Here is a 27,871-nt window from a genome sequence, read left to right as displayed (position 1 = left end):
GATGTGGGCAAATGTTGCGGGGACTCTGCTCGACGGATTGTGAGGCCTTGCAGCCGGTTTCGCTCTCGACTGTTACACAATCAAAGCTGAGATCCTGCAAGGACTTGAAAGAAAAGACTGTTGCATAATAGTGCGTGAGGGGGGGTTGATACAAGGCTGCATTTACACATCAGCAGTCGTGCTTTTTATATGCAAGTAAAGACATTTTTAAAACCCATATGTGCATAAATTGATGTTAGTTGTCAGGTATGTATGAAACATTTATGCCTTGTAAACACACTACTAGGATGTAAAAAGCTCATACAGCAGCTACATACAGGCCAGCACCTGGAAGAATCCATTACCACTCAAAGCAGGGTCTGCATTACATATGAGCAATTATCTATGTGTCTGAGCCATCCATTACCTGGGGCCATTTTAAACCCACATCCTCATAAGCCACTAATGTTTTACATAGCTTCAACACGGGTCAAGATGGGGATCATTACGCTAAAAAAAAAAAAAAAAAGAAAAAAACCAGTAAACCAAGCGATGACATTTATAAAAAAAAAAAAAAAAACTCCTACTTTATGCCTGCTGTGTTTACAAATCATAGGATTACTTAAGCCCCACTTTCTTTTCTCTGTGACTATTTCAGATATCAGTTTCACACCTGGATGATGGAACAGAGATCATCAAAAAGCTAAGATAACCAGTGCTTTTACATCTTGGAAAAAAAAAAAAAGCCCTGTATGACAGCAGCCTTGTTGACCAGACAGATTGCAGAACAGCTGCAGAAATGTTACCTGTAATGAAAACCCTCTCTAGCCCGCCTGCTGCAAATTTGTTTCAGGTGACATTTTATCAACCACTAAAAAGACAATCCTTCTCTGTTCTGTGAGGAGGAAAGGCTATTTACCTTGCTGCAACATAAATCTCCCTGTCAGTATCAGATGAGCTTTTTATATTGCTGACAAAAGCGATAATGGATTACTCTAAAATAGCCACAGCAATAAAACTCAGGTTTGGAAACAATATCATTCAGCACAATGAAGCTTGCTTTATCAACCTGCAGTAAGTGCGTATGTTCGAATTTGCTTCTCCAAAATGAAAAAAAAACGGGGCTAAAACAATATTGTGTTGATTGATTTCACACCATCAGGACTGCTCTGTTCGAAACACAAACACAAAAAAAAGACGGTTGGCAGGTATTAAACCGACTTTTATACGACTATAATGTTCTGTTCAGGATTTCCATAAAGACACCATTAGGATGAGTAAACAATAACCTTTCGGGAGTATCATATTGGAGTCGTGAGATTTTGTTCTTTTGAGATTGAAGAGAGTTTCAGGTCAGTGCCTCCACAGAGACAGTGGTCACGGAAGTGCTGAACAAACAGGAGACGAAGCAGAAAAACACAGTCAAAGCTGGACAGTCAAAGCTGTGTCATATTATCATGAATTTATACATCCTGTCTGGTGATCAACCCAAAGATTTACTGTTGTTATGATGGTAATATATATGGGAAGTAGCCTGTTAGAGCAATGCAGCAAAGTTCAACAATGATACGGACAGAAAAACCCAGCTGGATGAGGTAGCAGATTATGTGCCTACAGCAAAACGTGATAGGAAGTATAATAGGAAATGTAGCTGAATCACCTAAACAAACTGGCGCATACATTGATCCCGATCATGTTGTTAAATCAGCCTACATGGTTTAACGCTGCACAACATGCTGACAAACTCATTTTTCTCAGTCTGAAGCTGTAAGTGGCTGGAACACGTGCATGTCTGTCTGCCGTTGCCTGGTTCCTTTATTTTCACTGGAAGTTCGCCAGACAACAGCTTCTTTTAACGCACCGGCTGCCCGCAGTAACTGCACCGTGTTATTCTCCACTGGGAGTCAATTACGAAATGAATACGGAGCATGTGTATGTGCAAGTGTGTGTGTGTGTGTGTGTGTGTGTGTGTGTGTGTGTGTGTGTGTGAAGGGAACACAAGCGAGTGATGACATGAGGAATAGTGATACACACTGCCAAAGGAAGCACTCTACTATTGACGAGATTTGAGGTCAAAGGTCAACATCTGTTCCCTGAGGGATGACATCTGCTTATATAGATATGAGCACACGCTGCAAGAAGCCTGGCATCCTCCAATCCAACATATTCAGCTGTCTCATTTCCTTTCTCTCTCCTTCTCTCTCTCTCTCTCTCCTACTTTTTTCTGTTGACAGGACGAGTCTATTTCATGTTTAAAAGAAAACAAAATCAAGGTAGAAGTGAAAGACGAATACTTGGCATGGTATATGGATCCAATAATCGGTTACTTTACTTTTCAAGCAGAAATGCCAAAAGATGTCGCATTCCAGCTCCTTAACATGTAAGGATTTGTAACTTTTCTATTTCTATACGTTATATCATCAAATCTTTGGGTTTTGGACTGCTGATCAAACAAAACAAGATATTTGGAAACCCAACCTTGACCTCTGGGAAACTGAGATAGACATTTTACACCAAACAAATAATGGGTTTGTCGTGACAACAATAATAACAACAACTAATCCCTAATTTTGAGGATGGCTTCTTTTTTCCTGGCCTTTCCAAACACAAAAATACAAAAGCAAGAGCATAAGAAATGGACAAAATGATGTATTTACCTGCCTAAACATAATTCTCCCTCTTTGACATGTCATGTTAACTAGCTACTATCTACAACTACAACTAACTGGCTGCTGAGCGCTACCTCCAAGGCTAAAGCCGATCACGGGATAAGAAAAACCACGACTTTTTGCCTTACATTTTTCCTGATCTCACTTTCAATGCAAACTAAGTGACTAGCTCTGCATAATATATATAAACCTGTGCATTTACACTCATCACTGCTCCTCCTAGGTAACATTGCCAGTCTGATTTGAGCTCAACACTGTGAATAGGCGAGGACAGCTGTATGTGGGACTAGAGAACTCTGAGTTTTGGCAGCTCACTGACGAATCAGCGTGAGTTTCTGGCTGAACTACAGCAGCCACCCAGAGAAGCAATGTTTGCCCTCTGGGCTCCAGCTGCTTCTCTGGCACATCAGGGCCTCTGCTTTCTCACCTTCGTGCTTTCTTAACAAAAGATACTTGCTCTTTATGTCTCTTTCCTGCACGCAAGGGAGGGGGAGTGTGAACAAATATAAATATAGCTGTTATTCAGCTCAACTATTTTAGATTTCTCAGAAGACTGCTGTGGGACTTTTCTCTTGAAGGAGCACATGTGGTTCTGAGGGAATATTAGACTCCCAGGGGTCCAATGCTGTGTACAGCTTTAATGCTTTGTTAATTCAAGCATATATTTGTTTGGTTTTGTTATGCATGGGCACCGACCGTCACTCCCTGGGGTGTCGTAGTGATATAGCCTCAGGCCTGAAGTGTAAGCTCAATGAGCCTCCGTTGGAATACACAACCATTGCCACCTGGGGTTTGCCATCTAATAATCCAAGCTAGAACCAGCAATCGACTTGGATATGGAGGCAAAATATTCAGCTCTGCCATCTGCTGTGATCACGCTGAGGAGCTGACACACTGGAGGCTGTGACGCCACTGACAGTGTAGCATCCTGAGTTGACTGACCACGCCACGCCTTGGGCAAAACTAACCAAATGACTGGTTTGTTGCGCATGAGGTGTCGATAGAGCAGATATGTGATGTGACCCAACCTGTCTGCCGAGAACAAACACGGACAGGAGGGGAAGTCGAAACAGGGAGGAAGTTTGTGTGTCTCTGAGCGCGGAAGTTGACTAACCTCAACGTCACCTGCAACACACAGAGGGTGCAGTCACATGCACATTAACCCAAATGGAAAACTCAAACAAAACATCAAATTTTTCACTCAAATGTCTTCAAAATTACAATTAGGGCCTGCTGGTGTAAGCTGGTCTTGTTCATAAAGATAAAAGGAATGCCAAGTGACACACGTGACGGCTGAACAATCCACTTGGCATTTTTCTCTCCTGGCTGAGCTCAGGCAAATCCAATGAAATGCAAAGGAATGCATTCCTGCGGCATTCCCAGCTCAGGTAGTCGCAGGGAAACAGAGGTTTCTCCTCAAAGTACATGAAGGCCAAGCCACAACTACAGACATTCTGCTATGTGTTCGTCAACGCAAGCTGTCCACAAAATCACTTAAATTGTACAAAAGATATTTCTATCGTACAGTCGTGTTATCTGACAATGTGTGAGCGTGGCAGCGTGATAGTCCAGTTTCATTTTGCACATCTGCTTTGTCCTTTCTTTATCAACTAAAGGAGGATGAAAAAGGTGAGGATTAAACCTACATGGGGTTGCTATCAAACAGAGCCAAAGGCTACATTGAGTGTTCCCTCGCTAGAGGACATTCAGCGCTGCAGGCTTTAATAAATCAGCGCAGTTCAGACATAAGCAGTCACTCATGTGAGAGTACTTTATTTATAGACCGAGCATAGCTGCGACAGTCAGCGAGCATGTCAGCTTTGGGACACACTGTTTTTTTTTTGTTTTTTTTTAACATGAAACTAACAGACTACGTGTACACATGACAGCCCGTATCTTGTCTAAGGGGCTGCATGCTGCTGTTACATGTTGGTGCTTCTTCTGCAGTGGTGAACAGTTGTTTTGTTCAGCTCGCACTGCATGGTTTTTGTTACAGGCTTTCACTGTTCTTATGTAAAGTTGAGTAGCAATTGGAGCTTGCTACAGACTAGTCCTGACTTAGGATGCAGAGTGATGTAATACTTCATTTTCTCCAGGCGTTACACTGTATGGTTCAGTCTCCTGAAAGCCTGCATACCAGTCTATCCCCTAGCCATGGCAAAAAAATACAATATATCTAAACCGAAAAAAGTTAAAAGAAGCTACATATTTAAAAAAAATACTGCAAACAATAAATACATACATACATACAAATTGTAATCATAAAGATGATCGTGCCTCTCTTATCTAATGGGGATAAAGTTGAGCAGCTGTATGTAGGTGAAGTGAATTCCAAGGGCAAAAAACCATTTACATGTCACATGGCAACAGGTTTGTTTCTGTGTATCTATGTGGTCAGTTAAGAGTCATTACTGTATGCCACAATACTTATGCAAATGAAACTTATGCAACTGAAGTGCTTGATATAGCCTACCGAAGCCGTTTCAACAGACAGCATTTAACCAAAACATTCCCTAAAGAACTGCTGCTACCACTGACATGTTCCCTTCTCAAAACTTCATTTAAAATCTCCCAATATAAAGTGCGCAGGCGTTGGTGCATATCACCATGTCTAATGCAACACTGCTTTTCTCTTTAAAATGATCATTATGACCTTATGGTTAATTCGGCATATATATGATCCACTTATGAATGCACACATTCAGTTTAATTTAAACTAAATAACTGGTTTCCCTGTTTGTCCAACGGCCCACTGTCAACTAAACACACCGAGGTTTCCGGTAGCAAACAATGTGAAGGAAATCGAAAACGCCTAATTTAATAGACTTGATGTCTTGATTGGCTTGTTATATGTATGCCGAATTGAAGAGAGATGCTTAATGATTGACATCAGGCGTTGGATTTTATTCAAAACTCTATTATATTGCCGCTAAGCAAAGAAACGTTAAATTGCTAAATACGTTAACGGTAATTGGTTCGACGAGAGAGGAGGCAGCAGGGTGGGTGGTGGTTGTAGTAGTGGTGGTGGGGGACGACGCTGTCAAAGCACATGACAAAGCAGTGACACTGACTGGTGGCAGTGATGCTTAGTAAACAACACTTACTACTTACTACGGGTGCAGGGTTAGGAAAGGTGTAGACTTGGACGCGCACGAAAATGTCATTCCGAGCATATTTCCCGGCAGGTTTCGAAACGGCTGTTAAGCAGTGTAAACAAGTCGACGTGGATCACACATTTACTCTCGGTACACCATGTATCCTGCGTTAAAACTACAGCAGAAAGGCGACATGTGTGCAGCTGTCTTTACTCTCGGCTTTCTCGCCTCGTGTTTGTTGTTGTGAATGTTTTCTTTTTTAACCAGTTCGACTGTGCAACATACCCTTCTCCAGTTAGTCTGTGTCAAATGCATCCACAGCTGAGCCTTGTACTGGATGTAACCAATTGCCAGTCTTCTTTCAGCAGTGGTCGACGGTGGTCATCCGCAACATCAACAATAACGCCTTTTTCCCCTTTATGGTTCGCTGTTGCTGTAATCACCAAAGTGTCTGTTAAAAAAAAAAAAAAACAGAAAAAGAAGGGGAAAAAAAACGTGTCTCGGTGCTTCCTGATTTAGGTACAGTGGTGATGATGTTGTTTGTAAGGGGTGGGGCGGAATGCAGCTTTAAGTCCGCCAAGAACTGCGGGCGAAAAAGCACGTTGGTGCACGCCTGTGCATGATTAGTGGCTCTTGGTTCACTGCAGGGGGGGGTATGGGGGGTTAAATGCATGCGCGAAATAGAGCCACGATTTCGAAATCATGTGTTTCAAACACCGACAGGATTTCTGAGACAGAAAGCTAAATAGCATTCACATTTCCAGATCATTTATAGTCATTGTTCAACCAGCGGGTAGTTTTAGTGCCTTGCTTAAGGGCACCAAGGTGCTCACTGCAAACCCTCACAATTTCCACTCTCTACACACATAGGCTTTAAGGCTTACTTCATTATGCTTTTTAACTCCTCTTCATACGTTTTAGTTTGTTACTTTGCAGATTAAGATTTTCAAAATGCCAGGCCTCGATTAAAGGTAGAGTCTGCAGCTTTGGATGAACTACCAAGAGTTGTTTGAATAACTGAAAACATCCCACCTCCACCCTTCAGGCTTTCCTCCAAAGCCACGCCCCACAACACATGAGCCGCTGCTTGACTAAAGGTGTATTACTACCAAACGCAAAGCAAATATTCACCTTGTGTTATTCGCTCAAGTTTGATCACCAGGTGGATTCTGTTTATTTGCGTTACTCATGCGAGTAAACACAATTTGACAGGAGGGCCTGTGCTTGTGCTGCGTGAGCTAACCTGCTTCATGGAAAAGTACAACGGAAAGCAGACCCCCTTTTTCAGAATTTAACAGCTACTCCAACTTTCTTGCAGACTTTTTTCCTCTTTCGTCCACTCTCGGTAGCGTGCCGAGTGGTAGCACGCAGCCAGACTCCAGCTGTGTTACTCATCCATACATTCACCGAGGCTGTGTCTGCAGGAAACCAGAGCTCTCTGTCAGTTTTGCTCAAGTTGAATATTTTCAACTCAGACAACATGCAAATTCACCTGATTTGCATCCTTTGCGCTGTGATTTCACGTCTTGTCGCGTCTATTCGTGTCTTTGCATTGACTTTGTATGTAATCGCCTGCGGGAAAAAATCGCTTTGCATTTGGTGGAAAAACCGGCCAAATCCAGTCCGATATTTGTATTTTTATTTAGTTACTTCAACAGATGGCCTTTTTAGTAGCTTAATATGATAATATAACAGCGGCAAGACCCATTTTGCTGCATAATGTCTATACTATACTTTTGATAGCTTAAGTACATTTTGACATTACTTATGAAGATCAGATAGTTTTGTCAGCGCTGCACCTGATGCAATTTATAGTTTAAAAATTAAAAGTTAAAGTTGTCACTGCGTGGCTCTACATTTTGATGGGATTCTGCCACTGTCTTCAAAATTACATTCACTGGAGCGAATATTGTCTGTTCAGAAATATTAAACATTCCTTAACTTGTGTTTAAAAATGAATTGCAGTAGCCTCAGAGGCAGGAGTTAATATTTTTTATTCAAGTGGAAGAAAATTAAATAAACATTGGCTGCTGATAATATCAGCAAATATTGTGCTAAGGTGCTCTTAGTAGGAGTGTACTTACACTAAGAGGTATCATTCAGACAACAGAGATTCAAAGAAACGGGTGTCTGCTATTGTAATATTATGTTTTACTCACTTCAAATAAATATTCCATGTGCCATATGAAATGTAGTTCTTTGTTCTTTCTTTATGGTCCCTTAGAAACAGTTTTCTGAGTGTTACTAACATAAATAGCCTTCAAACCTTCTTCCCTTAATGAATTCCATAAGAAACTATCTTGCTGTGTCTGTGAGCCATGGTATCAAATTTACTGGTATTTACCAATGAAAGAAAACTCAGTCGCCTCAAAACACCAAGTTCTTACTTTTATCCTCTCAGAGCACCAAAAGCAAAACTGCAAAAACCTCCATGACTTTGAAAGTGAAGTCTTACTGAGAGCGCACCGCAGAGCCGAAACTCCAGGTAACCTCAGTACTCCTTCAAAATAAAATGTCATTGTGACTTAATGGAGATCTGTGTAGACCAAATATCCATCTTTTTTCTTTAACAAAATCTGTCCCTTCTTGTTGGCCATACATGTAAATCTATCTCATTTTTCATCCAATGTAGGGAAAATGCAGCCATTAGACAATCATTGGTTTTGACTTATGTGTCTTATACAGGGGATGGACACAACAACAGATTATGCACAATTGACTGCAATCCAGTATAATAGCCCTGCAACAAATAGTGTCTGTGTAAAGCTTATGATATTGATGTGAGAGGACTTGATTTATCCCTATACTACTACAATTTCCTTTACGCTTTATGCTTTATATATATATATATATATATACACATAAAGGATAGTGCATTGCTCTTATAGCATTTTTTATTTCATTGTATTTAATTTTCCCTTGCTGTGATTACATTCTGAGCTTTGTTCAGTCTGGCTCACCACTCTCTCAGAGTTTTATTTGAGGCTGTGGGAGACATGGTTGTATGAGGAAAAAACTCCAAAGACATTTCAGTCTTGTCCTGCTTTACTCCCCTCCAATTAGTTCATTGATTTTTGTTTTTAAAGTTTACTTGGAGTCCAGTTATTTTAATGAAAGAAGTACAAAGAGCCATTTCATCATTTTCTTCCTTTAAAGAATATTCCTGTTTATCACAGCAGTCATGAAACTCTCTAAGTTGGTGGAACAGTACTGCTTTTAAATGCTAACCATAGCATACTGACTTGATGATGGTGCTAGATTAGATAGTGGGGGGGTGACATGCTATTTTATATCATAAAAATATTCGAAAGCCTCAGAGAACTTGTGGTGCAGCTTCAGTCTAGTCTGACAACCGTACTGTACTGTGGTGAATTTCTCCGGTGAGATTTTTTGGAGTCATAGTTTGTCACGTGACAACTTATCGAGCCACATCAATCCTGCTTAAAGATGATCAGATTTGATGCTGTAATATGATGATGCAGCGATGACCGGAGAAACCAAATCGCCTGTGATAATGTATCCGGGAGAGCAGGGGTCCAATCCATCCTGACTCAGAGCTCCTGATGCCGGTTGTGACAGCAGAGTTGGGCGGTAGTGATGAGAGGGGTGGGGGGTTGCTGGCAGAATCAAGGGAGATCAGCCCAAGGCAGAGAAAATGACTTAACATCATCAGTCATATAATAATAACCCATTAGCTTAGAACCTGGACCGATTTCGACAGAGATACAGTAACTCGTTGTCATGGAAATAGCCAGACCTCTGTCGAGGTAATGGGCCTAAAACAGCATGGGTTATCCATCACAGCAACTCAGGGCAGGGTCGGGTTGTTGGTTGTCTATGTGTCTGTGTTGAGGGTAGCGTGCTTATTGCTTGGCAACATATATGTGGTTATTTCCTTTACCCAGAACTAGAAGTCATGATATCCTCAGTTACTGATTGAAAAAACAAAACACATGAACCAAAGAGCGTTCATTGCAGACGAGGCCAGATGGTGAATTACAGGCCTGAAGCAGAGAAATCCTCATAATTTCATGTTTTTATGTATCACTAGATATTTCGCTTGATTACTTGCTGGGAATAAATCCAGGTGTCTTGCTCTCATCTGGATATGTCTGGAATGTAATTAGCCCGATTGAAAGTCCTCATGCATATCGCAGCAAGATGGATTTCTTTTCATCCCAAACTAAAAGGTCCATTTAGATGTAGTTTGATCATCTTCGAGCTATACATATACAACAAAACATGCTGTCTTCTGATTTGTTAATGTGAACAACACAAATGGGCTTATAGGATTAATGGCGTCAATGGCTGATTGTCAATCAATATTTTACACAGCTCACTTTGTAGAATACACCCCATTACACAAACTTAAAACTTTAGCAAATATATATGATTAGCATTTAAATAAGTTAAACAAAAACAAAAGTTGCTTCAAATGTCTTTAATAACTGAATTTCATCACCTTCATGAATACTTTAGTTGTTGCATGGTTTGCAATTACTGGTGGGTAATATGATTTCAGAAACTTAAAAGAGTAAAAGCTATTGAATAACTCTCATATACACAAAGGCCTTGACCTCTTCACTAATTAATAAATTATTCTATTTCACATAAGCTTCGCTCACTAAGAGCTGTTGCTATTTGGCTATCACACACGTGCACAGTCGTGATTTTTCTTTTTGCCACTGAACACCGTACAGTTATGGAGGCAGTGTTTCCCGATCCTGGTGTCCAGGTGCAAACCTTTCACCAGAGTCCATAGCCCGCCATCCCACCGCTAGAGCAAAGCCTAGCTAGCATTCTTCTTCTCAAGGAAACCTTAGTTGGCAAGCACAAACCATTGCTGCCGACTCTAGGAGCAGGTTTAGGTCTGCCTCTCTGACTGTTCCCACCAGCTCCTTTAACCACAGACGTACACTCTCCACAGAAAACAGAAGCTTCAGTGCAGCAGGCATAGCTCAGTTACTTCCTAACATTTTCATCAGTAATAAATCCTCACTTAAAATGTCCCAGAATATCACCCAACCCCTTACTGGTGATATCCTAGTATGGCCTGGTTCAGACTCAGGGTTTGAATGCACAAGGCTGAATGCTATCACAGTCATGCATATCCAGCATCGCCTACAATGACCCTTCGAGATGGCTTTCCCATAGGCTGTAATGAGTGAGAGCACTGTGAGCTGGCTGCAAATTATTTCAACAGACGTGCTCAGCATGGCAAAGCCTGCTGCCCATGAACTCATAGATGTCAAGGCTAATTTCAAGAGGCTACATGCTCCAAATTGCCTGTTTCTTGGTGTTATGGGAACAACTATGTTATCTTGGACAGAGGTCACAGCCCTGGTGGCAAAAGTGTCTGTTGGAGCTTCTGAGGTAAGAAACGATCTCCCGCATCCCGTCAGGAGAGGAGAACGAGGGGTTTTCTTCCTGTTATTTTGTCACACCAGAGAAAACAGGTGGGATAAGTTAAGTATTGGAGCTGTCTATGTTCGACAGGTACAGTATGAAGTGGGCTTTTCACATGTTGACAGTCAGCCGTGGAACATGTGCATCCTGCTGATTGGTTCACACCCATGAACCTGAGAGATATGTATTTCCACATCCTTGTCATTCCCGTGCTCCTTTCAAGCAATGCAATACCAGTGCGATCGATTACCATTTGGCTGTTCACTGACTGAGAGAGCTGGAGTCATTACACAGGAAAGGAATCAAGGATTTGTTCTACTGAGACAACCTTATCCTAATGGCTCCTTTCCAAGCTGCACTCCACACGGTGTAAGTTGTACAGTATCTGCAAACACCATTCACCCATCAACCCACCCAGTGATTATTTGGCCTGGTGTAGACACAAACTCTGTCACAGTGAGAGCAAAGTGTCCACAGCCAGGGTGGGTGCACTCAAGTCTCTGCTGTCATACATTGTGCCCCAGTGGTGATGGTACTGTCAGTGATGAGTTTGTGGGTATGGTGTCTGCAACACAGAGGTCCCTTTAGGACTTCTCCACGTGACAAAGATCCAAAGGTGGTTTGGCACAAGAGGCGTATGCTGACCATCCCTCTCTCGCTGCAGGAAGAAATAACATATTGGAACTCCCCCCACCGCCATCCCCAGAGGAGTTTCTGTTGACAGAGGTTCTCCTCGGGAGAATTATGTCACACATTGGTGTATATGGATGTGGTATATTGTGGGGAGGGGGACTGGAGAATCCTCCATTCCAGCTGTACATGGAACTGAAAGTGCTAAAGAATTTTGACCAGCTACTGACAAACATACAAGTCATAGTTAGACAGACAACACAACAGTGGTGGTGTACATTAAGGGCAGCTCAGCCGACTGCTGCAAATAGCCAGCAATCTCCTGCTGTGGTCACATAGACTCCTGCTCTCCATCAGAGCGGGGTACAGAACTGCGCAGAGGACTTGATGTATTTCTTAATAAGAAAATACCTTACAAGCAGGCAGCAGGCAGGCAGGAGAAGGCATACGTCCAGATACAGGTTTCAAAAAACATAGGAGCGACACACAAGAAAGAAACCGACCGAGAACTAAGACGCACTGACAAGGAACAAGGTCTCATGAGGGAAGTAAAGACAGGTGGGGTTAACATGGAATAAGTGCAGACAGTCACAAGGGTGGGGAAGTAAATTACGGTAGAAAGTAACAGAAAACAAGAAGAAAATACAACAAAACAAAACAGGAAACACATAGTAGGGACGTGAGAAAGTAATCACCTTGTCAAAAGTCCTTAGAGTGTCTTAGGAGTCTTTTACTGAAAGAACGCAAAGAAAAGCCAGGACCATGACAGCGGCTTGATCCTCCACTGGGAGATAGCCAGATGATTAGAATATAATTCATGCCTTTCATTCATGTCATTTTCAGGGGCCAAACAGAATGCTTCTGAGGGCCATTGGCTCGTGGGTCGCACTTTGAGAATCACTGAGCAAAAGTATTAAGTGCACATGTCATTGCAGTAGTCCATTAGATCCAGAATGATGAGGTGGAAGCAGGAATGGGGTTCGAGGTAATTAAACTGCTGAGATCTTCTGGGTTAACATGTCTAATGTTGCGTTATGATATGGTTTGATGCATCTGGTAGGTTGGTCTGAGATGGGTAGTTCAGCAGAGGTGATGTTATATGGTGCAATGGCTAGGGATTAGAGTGGGCCAGAACAATCTGGATCAGCATTCCAGCACCTTAATGTTAAATTGGGCTGTGCAGGGCTCAGCCCAGCTGTTCATCTGGCTAGCTGTACAGGCATGTCCACGATGCACAGAGATGGAAAAATATCCATCGGAGCTGCTTGGTGCTGTGCTCGCTGTTAGGGGTGCCTTCTCCCACATTACTGATCCCACTTTAAACCCTGGTGATGCCGGAACAGTCAGCATGGTGGTGTAGCTGTTAGCACTATTTCCTCACTGCAAGAAGTATCCAAGATCTAGCCCGCAGGGACCTTTCTGTGTGAAGTTTGCATGTTCTCATCATGTTTGCATGGGTTCTCTCCAGGTACCTGTGTCTGGGTGTGCTTCCTCCCACAGTCCAAAGACATGAAGGTTAGATTAATTGGTGTCTCTAAAGTGCCAGTAGATGTGAGTGTGTGTGAATGGTTGTCTGTCACTAAATGTTGGTCCTTAAGGATAAGCGGCATAGATAACAGATGGATGAATTCTGGAACAGCAAACTAAGTCAAGGATATGGCCCTTGGTGTGAGTTGTAAAGCTGGCATATTGTGTTAAATCAAAGCAGAGCATTGATTCATTCAAATCTATGTTTAACATATTGTCAATGTTATCAAAATGAGCATTAAAATTCCCTATTTGGATGATATTAAGAGACACAGCATTAAGTTCGGTGCTAAAATATTTGATGACTTGGTTGGTTTATACAGAACAGCAAGAAATGACATTATATGACAAACATGGTTACAAAACAATCAATAACTGAGTAAACACAACTGTTTCAGTACAAAACAGACTGAATAAAACATCCACAAGCAGTGTCGACACTTGCCAAGCATGAAGCCGTTACAGGGAGCGTGAAATTGGCAAAGCAATTGAGGCAGCAGCCTCAGTATTCATGCAATAGATTTCAGAACCAGTAATTTAAAGATGAGACAGTTCTCTTTTTACTGCTCTGTATGTTGAAGGTTACAGATATGGCTTAAAAAGTATTTTCCTCCCAATTGGCACTTCAGGATATTGCATGAACGACTGTACCTTATCTCTACACATTTGGCTAATGACCTCCAAGACAGCCTGATGGATATTAAACATCACCTGGTTTCACCTCAAGTTTAATCATTTGGATGGGGGAAAAGCTGAGATAACATCTAACACACAGAGCAAAGCCAGGCACGGAAATAAATATAAATCAGTCACACAAAAACCCTCAATTCACACAGGATTTGACTGATAAAGCTGATAGTTATGTCATATGGCTTGGCTGGAACGGATGTGTGATGCTGATACCCAGAATATCCCCAGAGTTCATGCCAAAATATAAAGACTTAGCATTTCTGGAGAAAACTAAATAGTAATAGCAATTTCCTATTCAGAGATGTTCAGGGGTTTGAATGTGTCTCTTAAATAGTCTTAAACAGCATCCAGCCTGTTGAGAGCTCACTATAATATCTGCCTTAGGCTAACACACACTTTTATTCAAGGTTTACCTATAGTTGCAGTGTGACCACTGTCCCTGTTGTCTTTACCACTTATGCTGACGGATGGAAGTAATCATAAAATGTTATTATTTGGGGTTTTCTAAGCTACAACTCTCTCTATAAGCCTCTATAAATCATAACGGCCTTTTCATTTTAGACTTCATGTGAGATAGCAGTAAACTAATGCTCAAAATTGACCAGCTTTGTCCTTGTAGCAGAAAATGCGCAGTGCAGCATGTGTGATTCAATTCAGGGATATTCGCTCAATAGAGACAACATTCTTAGTTCATAAAACAGCATCCTCTGCTTCAAGAAACCCATATAAACTGATGCTATTATGTGCAGCAAACAAGATGCATCCCCAACTGTTGGAGCTGTACATGCAAACCACAGAGATGAACCTGAATGACCTGAATTGATAAATCTGATTATTATTATTATTGTTATTATTATTTCCACTGGTGATTACTCCAGTGGAGTGTCATTCAGCAGGTCCGAAACACTCAAACACACCTTAAGTTATCAACAATAGATTCCCATCACAGCTGAATTTTACAGTCTTAAACACAGGTCTTCAATATAAAACAGCCCCATCTAGTGGAAGATATCTATAAACTATCCTTAAAAGGTAAAAAAAGCTACTGTAAAGGCAGCTGGTAGGTAATAAATCTCTTTTTCAGTCTTCAACAAAGTTTCTGTTGTTATGATTTAGTTGGAAACAGTTGATATTTGAGATATGATACCATCTTAAAGGGTCACATGAGGAGTCCTGCTCAGCCTGTGAGAGCAGTTGTATAATGTTGAATAGCTGTGGAGGGGGCTTACTAAAGACCGACGATGTCATTGGGACGTTGAACAGGGAAAGTGTAACAAAAGTTGTCATGGAGCATTATGGGAAATGTAGGATTCAGCACTTTTGTGGGGTTGATACATACTAGGGGAGTGAAGCTGGGATATCTTGACTTCTCCTGCATTCATTTTGACAACTCTTTGTTTAATTTGTCTCCTGCAAGCCCCCCAACTATGTGGAAGCCCAACAGTAAATCACTGGAAGATCACTTCTGGGAAATATGCTTATTCGCTTTCTTGCTGGCATATAATCCAAAGAATTGTCATTTTGACCCTTTGGTTTTTTTGTGGATTAAACAAATGAGACATAACATCTTAATTTTTGAACTTTGGAGGTGGTGGTAGCTGTTCTGCCCTGTCTCCATTCTTCAAGCTTAGCTAAGCTAATCAGCTGCTAGCTGAAGCTTCATATTTAGCATAGAGACATGCAGATATATATTGATACAGTATTATCAAATATGAATTCTGAACTAAGTCTCTGTGAGACTCAACACGTCCTACTTTTCAAACAAAAGTAGACATGTATTCATATTGAATTGCAAAGACAGTGAAGAAATTAGTATTCTATTGCATACTCTGTATAGGATGTACAAAATGTCAATAGTATGCACAAAATGTTCTATTATATTCTATTATATTACAGTAGAATAACCTTTTAACTATTTGTTTTGTATTGGTTGTTATTGTGTGTCTGACCTTTGAATAACAATTATACTGACATTGAGAGGTTACATACAATCTAATAATGTCCAGATGGATGGATGGCTGCTGTGCCCTCCACTCTGGCCTCCTGTCAGTACAGTTTCTGTTTGCTGGGAGGAACGGCAAACACAGACCTGCATTTGTGGCCTCTGAAAGTCTGACAGAAACTACTGAATTATTCTGATCCTCACTTATGCGTTTCAGCTCTGTTGCCATTGCTGCAGAGCTCGAACCAGCGTCTGCTTCATTTTCTAACACAGCTGAGTCTAATGGGACACAAACCCATACAAAAGATGTGAATAGGGGAATAGAGAGGCAAATAACGGACAGCGAAAAAGGAGTGTGCCTTCTGGCATGGTGGCAATCAGTGTCTGCAAGGAAATGCTGTGCAACACTACTTCCCACTGCTGCATGGAAAATCTGTCAGTGGTATGAAACATGTTACAAAATGGAAAATGATTGATGAGTGTCTGATACCCAAAGGTGGCATAGCAGTCTGTAGTAGAGTTAGATGGATCTAAACAAGCTCTTCTTTTGTCCTTCCATTGCATTTGATAGTATAAAAGTAACTGAAAAAGAATCAATTAGCTTTTTTTTTCGTATTACTGGTTGATACAACACAACGTTATATCAATATCATAATAGCGTTTGTATTTGTTTGGTGTCTAGTAAGTCTCTCCTGGGAAAACTCCTGCAGCACAAGGGGAGTCTTTTTTAAAAAAAAAACAGATGATGGAGGTTAGAAGTGGGTTAGAAGTACAAGGAGCAGTGATAGTAACTGAAGCAACAAAGAGCATCTACAGAAACACACTCTTCATGAATGGGAACTTAAGCAGCTTTAATCAGTATTTTTATGATAACAATGTTTGCAACAATGTAAAAGCGGTTATTCTCTGTGATGAACATGATGATGAAAGAATTATCCCTGGAGCCCGGTCACAACTTTACTATTTTGGTTCATTCTTGCTGCTCTCCTAACGTTGTTTTCAGCTGCAGCAGGTAGCTTTGAAAGCAAACTTTACGCTGCTCAGCAGCCATATGTTAGTTAGCATTCAGTTCACATAGTGGAGCATTTCGCAGCCAAAGAGAGAGACATTTGCATCAGGAGTTGGTAGTGACCAAAATCAGAGCTACAAGAGAGTGAATATTGGACCAAGTGGCCCAAACAATGAGTTACTGCAGGTTTAAGAATAAAGGTGTATTATTGGGTGATATATGCTGGTGAGGTATAACTGAAATGAGCTAAATTGGCTGATGTGTCAGTGCGACTCATTTGTCAATCTAGCTTTCGCCATCTGTTTCATTACTTGGCAATCAAACACCACAACAATGAGCCCAAAGATGCAGCCAAATTTAAATCAATTCAAATCTGATAAAGTGCTCATTCTGATGGATGGGTTATGTCAAGGCTTTACGTTCAAGGTTGTAGAAAAAGTATTTTCTATTATTATTCCGCTGCTACTAGACAGTTGGATATGTATATACTTTGGGAAGTGTTCTGATAATTGATTCATCATTTTAGTCATTTTCAAGCAGAAATGCCCTGCATGATCTGGTTCCAGCTGTGATGATTCGCTGCTTTTCTTTGTTTTATGTGATTGTGAAATGCATATCGTTGGATTTTGGTTTGTTGGTTTGACAAAACAAGCTGTCTCATGATATCAGCTTGAGCTCTGACAAATTGTGATGGGCATTTTCACTATTTTCTGACAGTTTATAGACAAAAGGATAAGGACTAATAGATGAATCACTAAGACCAATAGTACACCAGCTCTAACTGACCACATCAGGCAACTGCACATGGCCAGTTTGTTCAGCTAATTATTGTATGGCAGCAGCAGAGACTAAACTAGAGGTATTTGTTCTTCTGGAGATGCACATTATAAAGTATTTCACACTATGACTATGTGAGCTACATCCTTTAACGTCCTCACCAAGAAAAAAGCAATGAAAAAATGTATTCTTTATATATTTTATTTCCTTGGGGTACTAATTACAAAAATCAATGTTTTTTTATGAACAGACTCCACATTTTTTGAAATATTGGCCTCTACCAAACGGTTGAGATGTCGTAAGTAAAACATGTTTTCAATAAGATATAGTGAGTCAAAATGTGCTCTATCATATGGTTGAGCAGAAGGTTAAAGGGTTAAGCCAACAGTTTACACATGGAAATTTCATCAATAGCTGTTCAACTTGGACTTCTGGGGCATCTGCTCATCTTCAGCAGCTTAAAGTCTTATTTCAGAGTTCAACTTCTCAATAAAGTGATTTTCTGACAAGTTTTTACTTTGTATGAAGCTTTTCGTTCATGCACACTCGTCACCAGAATGACGTGTAGAGAAAGGACGTTTTTAGAAAGCTTATTTCCCCTTCACCACAAAAGAAAATGAAACTCAGAGAGGACAATCATAGCAAGACCGCCGAACGTGATTGTTTTCTCATTTAGCTATTTCTGCTGTGCATGCAGATAATCACAGCAACATTTGCCATACATTGTCAAAAACTAATTGAGTCTGAATAAGAAAATGGCATCGGCCTCTGGCATTTAAATTAAACACGAAAGGTTCCAGAAATGATGAGAACAAAATGTTTCCAGATAAACATTTCTTCTTTTTTTTTTTCCTCAACATTTCTTGGGAGGTGGTATATTGACTGCTGACGCGAGTGGCGTAGCCCAGCCCCTGCTAATACTGTAAGGGGAAAAGTCCAGACGCAGAAAAATAGTCTACAGAGTGGATCAGCGCGGTCGGTGCGCAGACGCATAAGGTGCGCACCAGGAGAGGAGACTCCAAGAGGCGCAGCAGCGAGACTGGTGACTGCTGCACATGTTATTAGATCAGACTAAGAGATTCGCTTACACGTTTTACTACTGTGAGACTATAAGAATAAAACGGGGGATTTCGCTAAACTTTGAGCTATTAAAGATACAAAAAAGCAAAAACAGTTTCTGCTGGAGCGCTAATGGAGACGCACCGGATCACAAACCCTTGTTCTTAAAACGAGAGAGAGACAGACCATTTTGGCAAAGTTGCAAGTTCATTTGAGGGGGGAAACGAAAATCATGAACTTAACAGAGTCTGTTTGGCTCCTGGAAGAGCCGTGGAACGTCAGCAGAGCGGAGGAAGAGGAGCAGAAACTTTTATTCGGGATCGGCACGGATAATTTCATCACGCTGCTGGTTTTCGGGCTCATCTTTACGCTCGGTGTTCTGGGCAACTCCATGGTGATCACCGTGCTGGCCCGGAGCAAACCAGGGAAACCACGGAGCACTACCAACATATTCATCCTCAACCTGAGCATAGCAGACCTATCCTACCTGCTCTTCTGCATCCCTTTCCAGTCCACCATCTACATGATGCCGACTTGGGTCCTGGGCGCCTTCATTTGCAAATTCATCCACTATTTCTTCACTGTGTCCATGCTGGTGAGCATCTTCACTCTGTCTGCCATGTCTGTGGACCGGTACATTGCCATCGTGCATTCCAGAAAGTCCTCCTCTATCCGGGTGGCGAAGCATGCTTTGATCGGAGTGGTGGTGATTTGGATACTCTCTCTGGCCATGGCTGCGCCCATCATGTATTACCAGAACATTTTCCACAGAGGAGAGAATCACACCTTTTGCTGGGAAGTGTGGCCGGATCAAAACCAGAAGAAAGTTTATGTCGTTTGCACGTTTGTTTTTGGTTATGTGTTGCCTCTGCTGCTGATTACCTTCTGCTATGCAAAGGTAAGGAGATCTACACACACGGATAATTTAATAGTGATAGAAATGATTGAACTAGCCCAAATATATCTTTCCTCTATTTCCTTACTTACAGGTTTTAAACCACTTGCACAAAAAACTAAGAAATATGTCCAAAAAGTCAGAGGCATCAAAGAAAAAGGTATGTATTAAGCTGTGTTTTTGAGGGTTGGGAGTGGGGTGTGTGTCATGGATTACAACCATATGTTGTTGCAAACGTGTCTGACTCTAATCAGCAACACACTGAATAAACACTGGATAACAGACAGATTTGGTGATTCGTTATCCGTTGAATTACTGAAGAATCACTGAAAATACTCCTGGTGTGATACATTTTGCCGTACAGTTGAGTATTACACTATTATCTGCCAAAAATGATGATGATAATGTTGCTAATGATGGTGATTATGATGGTAGATAGTGCCACCCTGAACACATCTTTAAGAGAAGAGCACACACAAGCCGTACCTTCACTGAAATACCCTCCACCTCTCTGGATTTTTCATTAAGATGCAGCCTTTTCTTCTTTTGACATATGGTGCAGGGGACAGTGTCCTTGGCCTCTGTGAAGATATATTGTATTTCACAGCTACACTGACCCACGGTGCTGCACATATTATTCAGTGGGGGACTAGACCCTCTGCACCATATGCTGTGCCATTTCCTCCAATTCAACAGGCAGTCAGAGGAACTGTTTCCTTAGGGCCAAACTGATTATTATTAATGTTATAATGCTTACTGCTATCCGACACACTCGAACAAAGTGGCCAAAAGGCAATGTGCAATCAAACTGCCATCTAGGCTTCATTATTCTTGGTGGAGGTCATTTAGCTTCCCAGAGAGCCAGATTGCCAATCTGTCTGTCTGTTTATTGTTCTTCACAGCTGGTCAGTTTAGTGGCACAATCTGATAACAAGGTTATGCTATGGAGCCAGGAGTACAGACCCCTGGTCTGCTGGGAGGGGAGGGATTGATGAGATTGTAGATGTGCTTATATCTAAACCTCCCTACACACACACTTAATTGCATGAGACTTAAAACAACTGCAGGAGGTGGAACAGGAATTTCAGATATTCTGTTGATTTACTGTGTTCACTGTGGATCACGAAGGCACAGAGGGAATGTTTCACTGACAGCTTTGTGATAAACAGATGGCAAACAGTGCATTAAAGCTGACTGTAATACATAAATTATCTTGGTGGGGTAGCTACTGTTAAACTATAACTAATGTCGTAAAAAATGCAGTGCAAACACTCAAACTGATGTAATGTTGCCAAAAATGATTGATTTTAACATTGAAAGCTGTGACATGAAGATTTTCTTATGGTGCCAGTGCCAAAGTCAAGACTCCTGGGCAGTAAGTGCCTGTTTTGCCAAGGAAAATGTTTAATGGTGAGACGAGAGTATAGCGTACTACATTCCTTGTACAATCAACAGACAGCGAATAATACATTTTCACAGGGAAGCAAATAGTTAAGCCACTTTATCGTTATTCTTGTTGTGCATTGTATAACTTTTATCTATGCCAGTAGGTTGGTTTTGTATGCATACTCTTACAGCACAGTCTGTTTCGACTGGAAATACAGTAATTAATTTAATAAGTCAGAAATAACAAATACTTCATAGGCCAGCAGAATGCTTTAAAAGGGGTTAGAGATGAACTGTAAATGAAAGCACTCAAAGCCGTATTGAGTGCTGCCATGCAAAACACATTTTCAAGAGGAAAGTAGTTTTGACACCTGTTGTGTCTCTGGGTCCCATGATGACTTACCTGCCTGGCTGCTTTCTCTGCACTTTAACTGAGATGCTGTAAAAAGGTAACAAAGCATACCATAGTTTTCCCAGTCTTATTTCAGTGCTCGTCAGCATTACCTAATCATGCTATTGTGTCTTCCAGCTGTCACCAATATCAGAAATATGAATTTCACAGCCAGTCCAAGATTTTGGGAACCACGGTTACTCACTTTTTTGTGAATAGTTAGGTGAAGAGATCAATACACTCACATGTCTTGACTGTCAATAAACACCTACAGATTAATAAGTGTAGCTTGGCATAAAGACTGGAAACAGCTAGCTCTGTCTAAAGGTAACAATATGGGATGGCTTTGGAGCACTGTTTGACAGTTTGATCACACACACACCACATGTTTACTTGTCTTTGAGCAAGACACTGAACCCCATTTGCTCCCAATGGTCAGGTCAGTGCTTTGCCATCAGTGTGTGAGTGTGTGTGGAAATGGGTGAATGTGAGGCAAATATTAAAGTGTTTTGGCTTTCATACAGGTAACAGTTGCTGGGCTACCAACTCACTACACAGCTAAACAGAACATATTGCAGCATAGAATAGAAAAAAGAGCAATATGACACAGTTCACATAGATTAGATTTGCATCATGTTGGTGATTGTCCCAGAATAACAGGTGAATAATTCAAAGAGCACACATTCTTGTAAAGTTGTCTCCTGTAGTGGTTGCCATGGTCACACTGGCAGCTGTAGCAGCAACTTGAAAAACTTTAACCCTAATAAGTACTGCAAAGAGCTGAGCATGTTCACTAGAGACTCTAACCTTTCCTTGCCACTCTTTGTTTGAAAGCACCTTTAAAGGTTCTGGTGAGGAGACTTTTTCAACCTTTGGACTGCCTCCAATCTTTATAAACTCTAAGAAAGCGCCCTCTGAATGACAATCTAAACCAGCTTAGGCTTGATTGTTCTGAATCAGAATAGTATTATCACCTAACAATGAGGTTGGTGTAATATTTGCAAGCTCCTTTTATGCACTGTCTTAAAGCATTAGGGGATATGACACAGAAGCAAGGCATGCTCCAAGGCACGTCAAATGTGACAAATAAACAAATGCCAGTGGGCCACACAGTGTCCTTAGTGGAGAGCAGAGGTAGTGTGTTCAAATAAGTGTTTAATCAATAGTTTTTGTGGTTTACTTGGGTCTCTGCAGCTCACCGCTATGCCTGTGAAATACAATGTTAGTGACAGCTGGGAAGAGGAAGGTTACTCCCACTGCTGTGGTGAAATACATCTAAACAAATCCTCAGGCACCTGCAGTAGGAATCAGACAGCCTCCAAAAGTCAAACGAGACATTCTAAATCTGGTTTAATCTTTCTGGAAGCCTTTGTACAAAGTAGCAAACCTATGTCAAATAAATCCCTTGATATTTGGTTTATGGCTCCTAGTTAATGTTTATGGGATTACTTGGAAATTGATTTTTCTTGGCAAATAATACAATTTTTAATGGATTCTCAGTGCCGAACCAGAGGTTACAAAGCCAGGAATTAGTGCTGTAGGTTTAGGAGTTTTCTCTCAGGCACCCAGACTGAGCACACAGATGGTTATGGTTAGTTATGAAAATGAATATTTGGCCAATCCGCCTTGAAATTGTTTAACAGCATGTTTAAACTGAAATGGGGATGGCTAAAGCTTCAGAGACTGGCTCATTTGTTACTATCCTGACTGTGCTACATGGATGAATTTGCAGCGTCACTCAGCATCACACATCATCACATCATTTCTCAGTGGACAACACAACATTAAATGCTTAGTTATAGTGCTTTAAAGTCCTAAAAATGTAACTCAAACCCACAATTCAAGACTTCACGTCTGGGGACCAGCCAGTAGGAAGAGTCCCCAACAAGGAGTTTGTTTTTCTTTAATATATTATGTATGTCACTGCACTGGCCCCCCTAATCCCCTATATTGTTCATAAAGACATTAAAAAGAATGAACATCAAAAGTTAAGTTGAATTAACTGAAAGAAATATTTAAAAAAATTAAAATATTGATTTAAGTTGAATGAACTGAAATTAAGTTATATGATCTAAGAAACGTTCTTACAAAATTACGTCTACAAATGTCAGTGAACATAAGAAAGGACCTAAATTAATATGATTGAACTTAAAAAACAATGAAAAAATTGATTAGAAAAATAAGTTGTGCAATTTCATTTTCTTAATTAGTTTTTGGGAATAGTGATTCATTGATTTTTGATAGCTATTACTTTTTCATTCAGGGATATGTAAATGACTTGGGGTCTTGAGGCTGCAGCCAGAGGGGTGGTGATAACTTTGGGGGGACCCTAGTGTAAGATGTTCCCCAAATATATTCAAAATGTTCTCCTTGTCCCCAAAAGGGAAGTGCATCGTCTCAGTTAGCGTCCTTTCTTTTCCTAAAAGCTTTTTCAAACCAATTTTTACAACTGGTAACAAAAACAAGCTAAATATTGTTCTTTGGTGTGTTAAATGTGAGGAAATACTATGCTAAATAACCCAGAGTACAACCTGGTTGATGTGACGTGATGCTGGTCTGCTGGAGAAGCTAATGTTTGTGTTACTGCAGGACTAAAACCTTGCAAAAACAATTGTAATATCTGGAATAAAACAGAAAAACCTCTATAAATAATAAATGAACCTCTGTAGCGATGTCAGTAAGTGCACTGCCTTCCACCTGTTTTCTGTGCATTTTACATTTTTTTATGTAATTATTAAAAAACTGATGAGGAAACATTCAGACATGAAAAAAAAACAGGTCCAAATATTTTGACTTTCTCCCAATGAACACATTACTGAACTGTGATTCAATGACATCCTAAATAATAAGGAGATGGATTCATGTAATGTTAATATCAATAACCAGCTAACAGCTTTTGATTTATTGTTATTAGTTCTTCCTCCCTGTGGTGATGCTGCTGTTTAAATAAGCCTAACTGATGGTTCTCAGGGTGTTGAGGTGAAGATATGAATGTGTAATCCAAACAAAGCATGGTGATGGACATGCTGCTCCGCTAAAACTGTGGGAACCTCTCTCAGCCTAATGGGAGATTTTGTATTTATGTGTGTGTGATTGTGCATTATGGTTGGGCTGATATCTCAGGCCAATATTGACTTTTCATTTCAGCTTGGATATGGTCCAGTCAGTGACCTTTATCCCTGATATTATCCATACGGTGCACTTTCATCACAGGTTTACAAGCAGAGCGACACTATGCACAAACATGTTATCATTAATGTCACACTAATCATCAGTTGAGAGTCTCAGGGTACATCTGTATTCACACCTAATATATTTTGGAGTTGTAAAGTTCACTTTTTGTAATTAAAGCTGTCGCTCTGTCATTCTATTTCTATTTATACTTGCATTCATTTTAAAAAACACGACATTTGGGGAAAGTGCAGCAACTATAAATATCAACACTGATGTATTGCCTTGTGAAGCTGTTTAAAAGCTGTTTTCTATTGTGCGTTCATTTTGACTGATGAATCCAAGTCAATATGAACTCTCCCTGCAGCTCTGTTTTGATTCAATTAGGAAAAGAAATCCAGAACCACTCATGGAGGTGAGGCTAACTGCACAGCTGGGTGATAATTTTCTGTACGTTTGTCATTTTATTACTCGTTTTTATGAAAAATACTGGTAAGTGCAGCTTCAACAGAGTTGGACATGAACATAACCCTGCATTTTCAAGCATCAAACGTGTGCCAAACATGTTCACCAACTAGAGCAGAAAACACTTTGTGCCATTGTGAGACTCTGCTTTTCAGTTCTTTACCGTTGGAACATGTTTTTGTACTTTTGGTACATGTTGTGTTATCAACTATTGTTCAAAGCCACAGAAATGTAATGCTCTGAATGCAGTATGTAATTCTCATGCGTAAAATGAGCTGCACGACATTTGAAATTTCTATTTCATATAATAGTTCAGCCACAAAAGTTTCATCTTGGGATGTTTCACTCATTAGAATTGTGATATCACTTCAGTGAAGTGTTGGAACACATTGATAGCAGAATTCATATGAGGCACTGTCAAACAGTATGAAAGACTTTTTTGTTATGCTGAGGGAAAGAGAGATATTGGACACATTAGATTCAATTGATCATGATAGAATCTGGCTACTATGGCAGCTTGAATACGACAGCATTACACTTGTATCATTTTTTATCATGTTGTTTTTCATTTATCATTTCTAACTGTCCTTGAAGAAAACTAGGATTATTGTTTTTTCTTCTCTCTCTCAGTTAGATTTTCTATGATGGGAACTGATTAGTTCTGGAATAAATCCACTTGCCGCCTAGAAATGCAGTGGATGGGGTCGGGAGATCAGGCAGCATGCAATTAGCTTTTTATGACAACACTTTCCAGCTGTAGCCTTTGGCTTTACTGATAGTCATGCACAAGGTAATAACATCCACCACTTAAATCTTAGATGTTCTATAAAATTGCTTTGCCATAATTGTAACAAGTTACCATGTGCATATTTTAGTTCAAACACAGTCATCATTTTACAGTACATAATATTATATTTCATCTGATTTTGTGTCTCATGTGGATTGGTGGTTATGTAAGATATGTAGCAGCAGAACAGATTGATCTCAGTTTGTGCAGTGAAGTCTTATTCTGCCATTGTCAATTCACATTTGTCATTGTTAACCATATTAAAGCCCAAGGCCTAACAAGCCTTATGGATGAGCTTTCTATACAGACCTGAAGAAGAATCTTTGTGATGTATGAATTAGACAGATTTAGATCAGACACATTATTGTCTTTGCATCCATAAGTGGACCATATCTTTTATTTACTGCACAGCTGAATAAATGATAGCGTGACCATTTGCATCATGGCCAGTTCTGATATGAGGGCCATCTAAACATCAACAGGATTGCTGCTGGACCTGACGAGTGAAATGTCAATAGTAGTAGTGGTGTTTTATGTGGTGCTTGGTCAGTTTAATTTTACACAAGTTTTTTGGCCCACAACTCTACAATCAGCCCCAGCAGGCAGCTGATTTAGGTGAAAAACTCAAATACCAAATACCTGCCCAGCAGCATGTGTCAGGTGGGACAAAAAAATGACTCTGGAATCATTCATTTGTCTCTGATTAGCACCAGGCTGTTAGCACCCTGCTAACACATCTGTATCATCAATCTGTATTAAAACATGAAAGGGTCATCACGTAATCATTCAGTGGAAGTAACACAGAAATAGAATCATTGCCTAGAGGTGCACTGTTGGAAGGTGAATTTGTAGTCTGCAGATGGTACATGGCAAAGTTTTGGTTTGCAATAGCACGTAATGAACAAGAGTAAAGACGAATAGAGCAGAAGCATAACAGATGAGCTCTCCAAGGCACTAACCTCTCAAAACCTAAGTTTTTTCCTTAATCCTCGATAAAAGCTAAACCTGCGTAAAGTATTAATGTAGTCACTGCTGTCCCTGAGGGCACTTACTAAAATCTTTCTCCTCCTCCTCCTCTCTGTTCTCTCTCACTAATTCTCTGCCAGACTGCTCAGACAGTCTTAGTGGTGGTGGTGGTTTTCTGCCTGTCATGGCTCCCTCATCACGTCGTTCACCTCTGGGTGGAGTTTGGGACCTTCCCGCTGAACCAGGCCTCCTTCGTGTTACGGGTGGCGGCCCACTGCCTGGCGTACAGCAACTCATCTGTCAACCCGGTCATCTATGCCTTCCTGTCAGAGAACTTCAGGAAAGCTTACAAGCAGGTGTTCAAATGTCAGATGGGTACCAGTGACTCCCCGCTCAACGACATCAAGGAGATCCGCAGCAAAGCGGACACGCCGCCCTCCACTAACTGCACCAATGTTTGACTGACAAGGTGTGGATGGTGATATGAAAATTCATTATGGTGACTGTCACACTAAAACTCATTGTAGAGTGCCAGAGGCAACAGACTTGTTCCACGTAAGCGCTGTACACTAAACCTGGACCAAAGGGGATAAAGCCACTGTGGCTGCAGGACCAGTCTGTGTCCTGCATTTCCTCCTTCATAATAAAAGCCTGTGGAGTCTGAAACTCAGGAAAATAATCCCCTCTGTAAAGTGAAAATCATTTTGACTGTAGACATCATTTACATCATGGTATATTCACAAGCCAGTACGTTAAACATATGAGGAAACTGTACTTTCAGACTTCAAAAGTATTAAAGCTCTTAATTGGTAGACTCTTTTGACAAATACTAAGAGTTGCATCATATTGAGTCATAACAGAAGCACCTGCTGCAGTAAAACTGTGGTTTGAATGTGTCTTTTCTGTCTGAAGAACAGTTTTGAGTATTGCTTAGTAATGTTTTACACAGCTTTAATTACTTTTTTCAGGAACGAGTAAGGGATTATAATTCTAAATCCCTGTAAACTCTAAAATTGTCGTAAATTTA

The 27,871-nt window shown here is 40.6% G+C and overlaps 2 protein-coding genes across 2 annotated transcripts in view; one reads left to right on the top strand and one right to left on the bottom strand.

The window, feature by feature from the left end:
* mbpb (myelin basic protein b) overlaps positions 1 to 6,267 on the bottom strand; it is a 38,552-nt gene extending 32,285 nt beyond the window's left edge. Inside the window, exon 1 of the mRNA XM_070835425.1 lies at positions 6,029 to 6,267. The gene's annotated coding sequence lies outside the window, so the exon portion shown is untranslated. The remainder of the gene's footprint in view (positions 1 to 6,028) is intronic.
* Positions 6,268 to 19,015: 12,748 nt separating this feature from the next.
* LOC139205260 (galanin receptor type 1-like) lies at positions 19,016 to 27,464 on the top strand. The gene is made up of 3 exons (XM_070835424.1): positions 19,016 to 19,681; positions 19,773 to 19,838; positions 26,985 to 27,464. Exons 1-3 carry the CDS (start codon positions 19,016 to 19,018, stop codon positions 27,303 to 27,305), a joined length of 1,053 nt encoding a protein of 350 aa, XP_070691525.1. The 3' UTR covers positions 27,306 to 27,464.
* Positions 27,465 to 27,871: the final 407 nt, after the last annotated feature.

This window comes from Pempheris klunzingeri, chromosome 8 (assembly GCF_042242105.1).
Source record: "Pempheris klunzingeri isolate RE-2024b chromosome 8, fPemKlu1.hap1, whole genome shotgun sequence".
Taxonomy (NCBI): Eukaryota; Metazoa; Chordata; class Actinopteri; order Acropomatiformes; family Pempheridae; genus Pempheris; species Pempheris klunzingeri.
Note: the sequence above shows the minus strand (reverse complement) of the source record. Positions and strands in the feature narration are given on the sequence as shown.